The sequence below is a fragment of the Leiobunum rupestre genome, chromosome 6 (genome assembly GCF_980474605.1).
Source record: "Leiobunum rupestre chromosome 6, qqLeiRupe1.1.hap1, whole genome shotgun sequence".
In the NCBI taxonomy this organism is placed as follows: Eukaryota; Metazoa; Arthropoda; class Arachnida; order Opiliones; family Sclerosomatidae; genus Leiobunum; species Leiobunum rupestre.
In genome coordinates, this window is record NC_143389.1 from 46,674,658 (window position 1) to 46,684,001 (window position 9,344).

At 34.9% G+C, this 9,344-nt stretch overlaps 3 protein-coding genes across 8 annotated transcripts; 2 read left to right on the plus strand and 1 right to left on the minus strand.

Annotated features, from left to right (window-relative positions):
* Positions 1 to 28: 28 nt before the first annotated feature.
* LOC149941187 (uncharacterized) lies at positions 29 to 973 on the plus strand. Its single transcript, XM_090177996.1, has 2 exons — positions 29 to 520; positions 594 to 973. Exons 1-2 carry the CDS (start codon positions 74 to 76, stop codon positions 924 to 926), a joined length of 780 nt encoding a protein of 259 aa, XP_090034122.1. The 5' UTR covers positions 29 to 73; the 3' UTR covers positions 927 to 973.
* A 4-nt stretch (positions 974 to 977) lies between these two features.
* Fdx1 (Adrenodoxin-like protein 1, mitochondrial Ferredoxin 1) lies at positions 978 to 5,071 on the minus strand. 5 transcript variants are annotated; one of them, XR_016481216.1, is made up of 6 exons: positions 4,616 to 5,071; positions 4,352 to 4,546; positions 4,238 to 4,290; positions 3,152 to 3,216; positions 1,384 to 1,441; positions 978 to 1,197 (listed from the first exon to the last, which is right to left on the minus strand). XR_016481216.1 is itself a non-coding variant. In XM_090177999.1 (5 exons), exons 1-4 carry the CDS (start codon positions 4,834 to 4,836, stop codon positions 3,161 to 3,163), a joined length of 525 nt encoding a protein of 174 aa, XP_090034125.1. In that variant the 5' UTR covers positions 4,837 to 5,071; the 3' UTR covers positions 978 to 1,441; positions 3,152 to 3,160. The 5 variants fall into 5 exon arrangements, 4 of the variants coding, with proteins under 4 accessions (XP_090034125.1, XP_090034124.1, XP_090034127.1 ...); XM_090177999.1 differs by having other exon boundaries at positions 978 to 1,441; XM_090177998.1 differs by having other exon boundaries at positions 978 to 1,494.
* On the plus strand, positions 1,755 to 4,004 carry Mettl4 (Methyltransferase like 4). Of its 2 annotated transcripts, none has more exons than XR_016481215.1 (9): positions 1,755 to 1,822; positions 2,304 to 2,568; positions 2,632 to 2,667; positions 2,735 to 3,104; positions 3,169 to 3,235; positions 3,291 to 3,465; positions 3,522 to 3,702; positions 3,762 to 3,866; positions 3,922 to 3,968. XR_016481215.1 is itself a non-coding variant. In XM_090177995.1 (9 exons), exons 2-9 carry the CDS (start codon positions 2,344 to 2,346, stop codon positions 3,958 to 3,960), a joined length of 1,191 nt encoding a protein of 396 aa, XP_090034121.1. In that variant the 5' UTR covers positions 1,755 to 1,822; positions 2,304 to 2,343; the 3' UTR covers positions 3,961 to 4,004. The 2 variants fall into 2 exon arrangements, 1 of the variants encoding a protein (XP_090034121.1); XM_090177995.1 differs by having other exon boundaries at positions 3,769 to 3,866; positions 3,922 to 4,004.
* Positions 5,072 to 9,344: the final 4,273 nt, after the last annotated feature.

Below are 9,344 nucleotides of genomic sequence, written 5' to 3' on the forward strand. Positions count from 1 at the left end.
ACTATTTAATGCAGGCGTAGGTCTCATTATAAATAGTGCAAAGGTTAACAATCGTTTTATTTCGTTCAATGCCATGTTCAACATTTCAGTTCCGCTGGCATCAGGAAATTCCGGAGACGTTTGTCGACATATTGACCCTTTCTTCCGCGTGCTAGTTACCTTATTACTATTAATCAGCCTAGTTTTGTTGGTATTCTTAGTATGTTTAGTACATTTGAAACTTCACCATCGAGACGCGATTTCTTCGAAGAATTGGAACTTTCGATTTTGCGTTCAATGCGCGAGACGGTTGAACGGCGATTCCTCGCGCCGAAGAGGGACTTTCGACGTAACGTTCCGACCTCCCACGAGTCTAGATCCAATTAATAGGGACAACCATAGCTGTATACGAGAGGTAGGGCTAGAGCTATATGACGAAGAAGTTCAAGAAGTAGGCTTGTACGCCGGAAAACAAGATTTTATCAATGCCACGATAAGCTACCCAACTACCAGACACGATTTCGTGAAAACCTATAGTCCAGTAAGTATATTCAAAGGGGATTAATAAGATCTAGTCATTTTATTATTTAACTACCTCCTTCTTCGAAACGTAGGTACGATTAACCTACGCGGGTGCAGCATCTTCACTTTCCGTAATGGTCAACGTGGGTTCACAAACCACTATAGAATCTGGTGTTTCACGGAAGAAATGTGGCAGTGAACCAAGTTTAAACATTGGATTCTACCACCGTTTTCAACCAAATCGAGTGTCAAACAGTATTTTGACGAATAATCTATGCCTTCCCGACATTAAAAAATGCAAGTGGGCCTCCTTTCCCAGGGTGGATAAGTTCAAAAGCGGAAGCACGCTGGTCTCTTGGTACTCTACCGAATCGCGCTTTCATCAGAGTTCTTGGGCATTGGATAAAGCGGAATATTCTAATTAGAACGTTTAATTCTAAAGAATAAAAATAAAATAATTTCATCAAAACCACGAATCTTTTTATATATTGGATAAATTAGAATGGGAGATTGGTTGGGTTACATAAAATTCCACAGATTTCTGTAACTTTAATCATGAAATACACTATGAACTTTCCAGATATAAACCGGGGAGGCACCAGGAACTTTTGGAAGGGTAGACCAGGTAGGTAGAGCCCTCTATTATTATTTTTGGACCCCTGCAAACACTTTTGGAACTACTTTTATTTTCTAAAGCTGCAAAAATATAGTAATCAACCAAACAAAATTAAATTTTAATTCTATATACTTTTCAGTTGATTTTTATTAAGGAATTTAAAAGTTTCTTCAAGACTCAAGATTAATATTGATTTATATATTCGTACTCTTATTTTTTAATGGAGGAACATCACTTAAAGGTTGAAAAGTTTTTACTTTCCCTACCGAAACAGAGCTGATTCCTGGAGAGGAGTGCAGCAGGTTTTTTTTTTCTTATTTCCGTCTGAAAGACACCCTTTTGTAGAAGGTCGGCCACGAAGAGCTCAGCGAATACATCTCGTAATATTTATAACATTATACATCGACTTGATAGATAAGTATACATAAATATATTTTTTTGAATATATTTTTTTCCTTCAAAAACATTATGAATTTTTTTTACAAATTTTCAAATGGGGGGTAAACTTTTTCCCCTTAACGCCTCCGCCGCCGAAAACCATCAACGACGCCGGGTGATTTTCGCGAAACGCTGCCGCCGACCTAACCTAAATCAAATCGGCGCTATGCTCTAACTATCGCCATCTATACGGCTATGCCTATGGTGGAAACTAACTACATAAGCTCGCTTTTGAAAAGCCGCCCTGTTTCAGTGTCTTTCTGAACACTGCCTTCTATAATACTAGGCCTAGAAATCGTAGCTACGTCGATTTTTAAGTGACATTTTCAAACTGACATGATTTTCGCTCTAGATGTCGCTCTCTTGGGTTTTTTTTTGGTTTAGGGTAAAAAAGGTTAACCGGTTGCGGCCAATCAGCAGTCTCCTGTCACTGGTGGCTTCAAAACAATAAATGTATTTTTTAATGGATTAAAAAACCTGTAGAAGATCCAAGCTTATTTTTAAATAATTTTTTTTACTAAATCTATTTCTTTATTTGTTAAGAGAAATTAAAGTCCTATAAATTGAATGTTGACATTATTAAAGTGTATTTTCGCTATTAATATTTAAATTTTTCGGGTACGTTTGAATTTCCCCCACTTTCCCTACCCAAAAAAGCGACCTCTATCGGATATTTCAAAATCGTTACCGCCACCCCCTTTTTTTCTTACTTCTAGGCCTAGTATTATAGAAGGAAGTGTTCTGAAACTCCAATAAAATTTAAAAAAAAACTTTAAAATAGTACAGAAATGTCTGTTATAGAGCAATGTCATTTGGGATGGTTGATTAGTCACGAAAAATATGTGAATTGCAAGCTTAACAAAAATAATCCTAATGAAACCAAAGTGAAAATAAAGAGTAGCCTTTTTCAAGTGAAAACCACCTTTATCATGGATAGTCAAGCTACAAAAATTGCTCAACAGTTACTAAATGCAGATGGTACTAGTCAAGATGATAATCAACTTAAAACGAAAGTAATGGTAATGCCCATAAGATTATTAAACGGTTTTATTAAAATTATTTTTATTTTTTCATAGAAACGAAAACGCAAAAAGAATAACACTCTGTATCAGGTAAAAAATCAGTAGGAATTATTCATACAAATGAAATTCATAAATTAATTTTTTTCTACAAGAACAGAATAACCCTACCATTATCAGTGCAGCAAAAAAAATTTCAGAACTATCAAAGACTTTATTTTACACAACACCAATAACCCGTCAGGAAATTGAAGACAATAACAGAACAGCGAGAAATGAAGTAGCTAGATTACACCCAAATGACAACCTTTCAGAAATATGTGAAAAACACATATTGGAAGAAAACCAACTAATGAAGGTTATATTGAGCAAAGACGCTGACGTTGGCAATGTTATGCCCGCTCTAATTATAAATAATCAGAATAATATAATTCCAATTAAACTAAAAAATCAGGAATACCTAATTCCACCAAATTCTTCATTTATATTGGGCAATTTAGACAATACTGAGAAAATTCTACTGCTCCTTGGTACTAAATTATCCTTATATAGAGTATAATAAATATTTTGTACTTACATTTTTAAATTATGTAGAAAGAAAATATGACGTAATTCTGTTAGACCCTCCATGGCAAAATAAATCTATAAAAAGATTAAAAAAGTGAGTAAAATGTAATTTAACTTCGGTTGGTTATTTTAATGGTTAATTTTTTTAGGTATGCTACACTATCTAATGAAAGATTGTTGAAAATACCTATCAAGTCTTTAGCTAATAAAAGTTGCCTATTATTGGTTTGGACTACAAATAACCTAGACCAAAATAGTTTTGTTAAAGACACGCTTTTCCCACATTGGGATGTAAAACATGTGGCTACTTGGCACTGGGTTAAAGTTAATTTAATATCAATTATGTAACTAGACCAAATTTAATATTCGTTATTTTTAAGGTAACCAAATACGGAGATTTTGCAGTTCCGCTAAACAGTCCAAACAAAAACATTTATGAGAATCTGATTTTAGGACAATATGAGCCTAGCATAGAAATGGATGGTGGAAAACATATTGAAACTGGTAAAGTAATTGTTAGCGTACCAAGCCTGGTTCATTCGCACAAACCCCCTTTAACAGGTAAAAAAATTCAAATCAATTTAGAATTTCATGTAACTAATATACTACTATTTCTTGAGGAAATAGACATTCTGAAACCGTATATTAAGGAGAATTCACAATGTCTGGAATTATTTGCCAGATATTTATTGCCAAATTGCAATTGGACAAGTTGCGGTAATGAGGTAAATAAAAGTATTATTTACCAAGAACTAAAAAGTAAAAGAAAGTTTTCACTAGGTGCTTAAATTACAGAATAGCAACTATTACGACTATTAGGATTTCATATCACATTTTCAAGTCATATTAAAAATATATTTTTTAAATTTGCCTAAAAAGATTTATTAACTTTTATGAATATATATTTAATGAAGCCAAACATAATTAATGCGGGGTTGGTTTATGACCATCAACATAAAAATTTCGAGTTGCTTGAGGAAGCGTCAATTCTATTCCATTAATTTCTTTTGATAAAATAATTTGGCACCCTGAAATGAATGAAATAGAATTGACATTTACCATATTTATTCCCTATTAATAAGATAAAACTGTTTACCCAATCGAGAATTTGGTTTTAAGAAAGGTGCCATATCTAATAAGTCTTCTTCCCTAAACAAAAAAATTACATCAACCACCTTTCATATAATCTCATTTCAATCTCTGATCATACTTCTCTTCTGCTTGGGGTAATTGATCAAAATATTTGTCTTTTACGTAAACATGACAAGTGGTGCAAGCGAGTGAAGCTTCACACGCACCCTCCATTTCAATTCCAAGTCTTTGAGCCAAGAATAAGGCATTTTCACCTTCTTTACCTTGTACTTCAATGCGCTTCCCATCCTTTGTAACGAATATTACAGTAACTCTAGTAAATAATACATACATTATCACACATGATTTCAGTTATGTTATCATAAGTATGTAGCATAATTACAGTTGTTTTTGATCTGTGCAGAAGAAAACTGGTACATATCCTTTAAGCCAGTTACTGGCCATAGCTTTAAAGATATTTACTCTTTTAACATTCCGCGTACATGACGAAATACAACTGAACTGATTTACATTTTTTATTAAATTTGTTGCTACTAAGATTTTCGCATTACAAGAGAATTTAAATAGTACTTTTTTCAATATAACATTTAGTGAGTTGTTCATAATAACTTATAGACCTCGGGTCCCTCACATGCGACGTTGGTCACGTTACTACCGGTCCACACCATAGACATATGAAATAAAATAGACGCTCGATTTTACACCAAAGACTATATATACGCTTCGCTTACTAGACAGGCGTGTTCCTAGGAAAAACCTGTTAACACCTCTGTAGCACTGTAAAAGCTGGGTTAATATTTTGACCCGCGGCTAGAGGCGCCACTAGTAACACAGCTCAAGCTAGGGGAAAATTTTGACCAGCGTCAAGATGGAGCCACAATCGGTATGCAAGTTGAGCCATAGAACACGCCTGTCTAGTAAGCGAAGCGTTATATAGTCTTTGATTTTACACGGAGCTCCTGTACCAGCAAGACCTAGCAGAAGTGAGGTAAAAATTGCGGAAAGCGCCTTCTATCGGTGACACGATTAAATAAGAAGTTACAGAATCCCACGTGATTTCCCGAAGGTCACGGGTATCGAGAAAATAGCAAAAGATTAATTTTATTTCATCTGTAATGTGTGGTAGGTTTAATTTAAACTTCTTAGGGGGTAGCCTCGGCTGTGACCAGTTCATTTTTAACTGAATCTTAGGCCGAATCGGCCGAATTCACAATTTAAAGGAAAAAAAGTAATTTATATGTATAGTCAGGAGTGGTTCTTTGAAAGATTTTCAAATAATAACCCTAAGACAATATTACTTTTATCTACGTATACAATCACAAAACTAAATACTCAACGGCTCATGTTTCTCACTTCGTAAAACTCACCTTTTTATATCTGCTGGAAGAGATGATTTTATATTATGATTTTTGAGGCACCAGTTTAAAATTATTAACAATAAGGTCAACGTTAAAATAATTAGTAATAGACGAAATTTAATGAAACTAACATTACGTAAATTCTGAAGTACTAGCAATTTTTAAAACTAAGGATGTTTTTAAATGATTGTGTACCTTCCTATACACTCCTTTTCGACCCCTCTTTTTGGCCGCCCGCTAGTCGGCCATTACCTGGAACCATCGATGGGGGTCTAGGCTCGGGCCTTTGGTCCCAGGATATGGAGAATGGGGGTTAAGGGGGGTAAACTCAACATGGACGCGCCCAGCAAAATTCCCAAAAAAAAGAGTGTATAATTTGCACAACAAATAAGTTAATAACAGTTAGACTTACATCAAAAAGTTTATTACACTTAAATTAATTAAAATAATTACAATTTTTTCCAAAATAATTCATTATGAATTTGCATTTTGGTATGTAAACTGTGCATGTGCCAGTCATGGAAAATAAACATTTATAAGAGGAATTGGTATTTATTGCATACATTAACAAAGGCTGCTTGTGTGTAAAATAAAAACTAGTGTGAAGAAATATATAGTTCAGGTTGTTATTCCTTTCATGTTGGAACAACAGTAATTTAAAATTTACTGTTAATTGTACTTTATATTTCTCGTGTCTAGAACACGTTTTTACTTGCAGCCTCACTACTCTCTGCTCGCTACGTTTACAGGAAAAAAATACCTGTAATTTTACAGGAATTTTCCTAGTAATTTTGTACACCTCCGTTATTAGTGACACTATAGTAGAATCCTACTATAGTTTATCATGTTCTGAGATTTTGCGATGTGCCGCTTTGTCATCTAATTTTACAAACTAGAAAAACTCCCACCATAATGAGTTTGTCTAGCAAATTTCGATGTAACCCGAATTGGTTTCGAGTTATGTGCGTTTTCTTTCAATTTTAATTTTAACGACCTTTGTGATTTTGAAAAACAGTACCTCGACTTCCTATTGGTCAAATTCGATCAAATCAAATCTAATTAGACCTACAATGTGACGTGGAACACTCATCTAATTGTTACCAACTTTCTAACACTTACGGTTCTCGCCTTAGTTTTTGGATGACATTGAAGACATAGTTCAAGGTCATTGAAATTTTTAAACTAAAGACCCTAAATCCTGATGTGGATGTGTAGCATTATTTCAGTACTCTCACACGAGTATCTTTAGTTATCAGCTCCCGAACCTCGCTTTCGACATGTTATCAACTTAACGACGTTCTTGTTTTTCATCTAGCATTTCTCGGCTTCCTATTGGTCAAATCCGATCAGGTCAAACCTACTTGTCCTTAAAAAGTCACGTGGAGCACTTTTCTAATGGGAACCTACTTTGTAACACTTACGGTTCTCGAGTTAGTTTTTGGATGACCTTGAAGACATGGTTCAAGGTCATCGACATTTTCGCAGTAGGTTTTCCCCTACATCTTGTTTACGACTTCAAAATTTCAAAATCGTACCTAAAACGGATTTGAGATATTCGCCCTGGTTCATTTTTTAGTGGACACCCTGTATAGGGCAAACAAAAAGAAAATTTAGCACTCGTAAAGAAGAACATAAACAAGTTGGCAAGCCAAAATATACCTCTCCTCGGAAGAATGGTCCCTAGTGGTATTAATTTCTCGACACGACCCCCAAAGATATGTTATTTACGAAAAACATATTCTCGGTTCAAACCCTGCCCGGTATAAAATTTTTATTTTAATTTAAATAATTGAGACGAAACAATCGAGTTTAATTTATTCAGAATATTATAAATTAAACAGTTACAACAGCGAGTTAGACTTATTAAAACAATGCACAATTGAATTTAACCCTTTTTACAGTACATGTTTATCAGTTGAATATAATACTAAGCAAATTTTAATGAAAGAAATATCTACAGATGGTAATTGTATTTTTCTCGCTTACGAAATACTAACGCTCATTTTATTTCAACACTCGTAGACTTCCAGTTGACGTTGTGACACATACCGCATGAAAAAGACCAATGCCGTCCAATTTCCAATATCATATAATGACTCGCACACCCAGGAAATCATTGACTGCGTTAGATATCATAGATATCCAAATATCCACACCAAATATATTTACAAGAAGCAAAAACCTTACCATCAACAAAGCACAGAGAGCCACTTGACTAACCGCCAGCTCTTAAAGCAATAAACGTTAAATTATCGTCTTTGAATTAACACAACTATATATAGGTCGTTAATAATACCCGTAAATAAATAACAAAAAACTAACAAAGTGGACCACCCACAGGGTCTACCCTTTAACCCTCTAATCTCGGCTGACTGCGCTAAAACAAGATTTAACCTTTAAAATTTCATTCGTAAAAAAACCAGATTAGGCCTTCATAAATTCATTAATAAAAAAAGACTTTATTACCTATTATGCTTACGATGCGTGTCTTAATTTCAGTGAACCTAAGCAGCTATCGGTGGTTCTGTGGTAGAGCGCTCGACTGCCAAGCCGAATGGTCTGGGTTCGAAACCTGGGTGGCGCATTTGTTTTTAATCAATAGAGAAACGCTAAATTAGAATTTCTTCGATGCAATAATTTCAATTTCAATTCTATTTCAATTAAACCAAAATTTCGTACTCTATTAAATACGCTTCCGATAAAGCTGAAGGTCTAATTTTCAATAAGGCGTATCAAGTGTTGGTGGTTCTGTGGTAGAACGTCCGCCTGTCAAGCAGGAGGTCTCGGGTTCAAATCCCGTCCGATGCGATCGCAAATTGATACTAAGACGAATACCGTGTACAACTGGTGGAAACCCTGCCATTGGACGTTGAGAGGTAGCATTACACTCAGCACTCGGTCTTTCCCAAAGTCATTAAGAAGAAGTTGGAGAGAAAACGCCCATAAAAACACAACAGACTCAACATGCACAACCATCAGAACACAAACACAACAAATTCAACACTCACAACCTACGCATAAACATTACAAAAACGTAATACACCTAACCGTCACGACGGTGAGCGAAAAAACACCATCCAAACCAAACCGCAAATGAATCCGTTAACGCTCACCGTCACACGGTGGTTTTGCCAACCCCTCGAGAAACTGCGTACGCAGTGATTACACTTGGCACCGAAAATGCGAACGCGTTCGCAGGCCTGACAGACAGACCCACAGACAGACACGGTGGTTGTATAACCCCTCCTAGGGGACTTTGTTTTTATTTGGTTAAAAAGGTTAATTTAATAACAAGTAAAACAATATCGGAAAAGGTTTCATTCCATAAGTAGGATTAAATTATCATATTATTTTTATGAATATTCATTCTTATTTAAAATCTTTTTATAACGAAACCTACAATACTTTCTCAATGGACAATTGCTGTAAATCGCGACACATTCAAATCATGATTTAATTTGTAATGATCACTTTTTAGAACGGGATATACAAATTGTAAATGGCAAAAGGTGGGTCACACCAAAAGCCATTCCAACTCTGGTTTGGTTTCCATCGAACATCATCATTAAGAAAGTTATTAATTTATATTGCAAGCTCAGACTCCACAAATTAGCGAAGGACAAAAATCTAGAAATGAAGGGTCAAGCCATCAAACTTAAATTGTCAAAGCTAATTTTATTTCAAGGACAATAGCTACATACCTTTAGTAGAATCATTATTAATCCAAGGTAGAATCATCCTTTTCATCAAAAT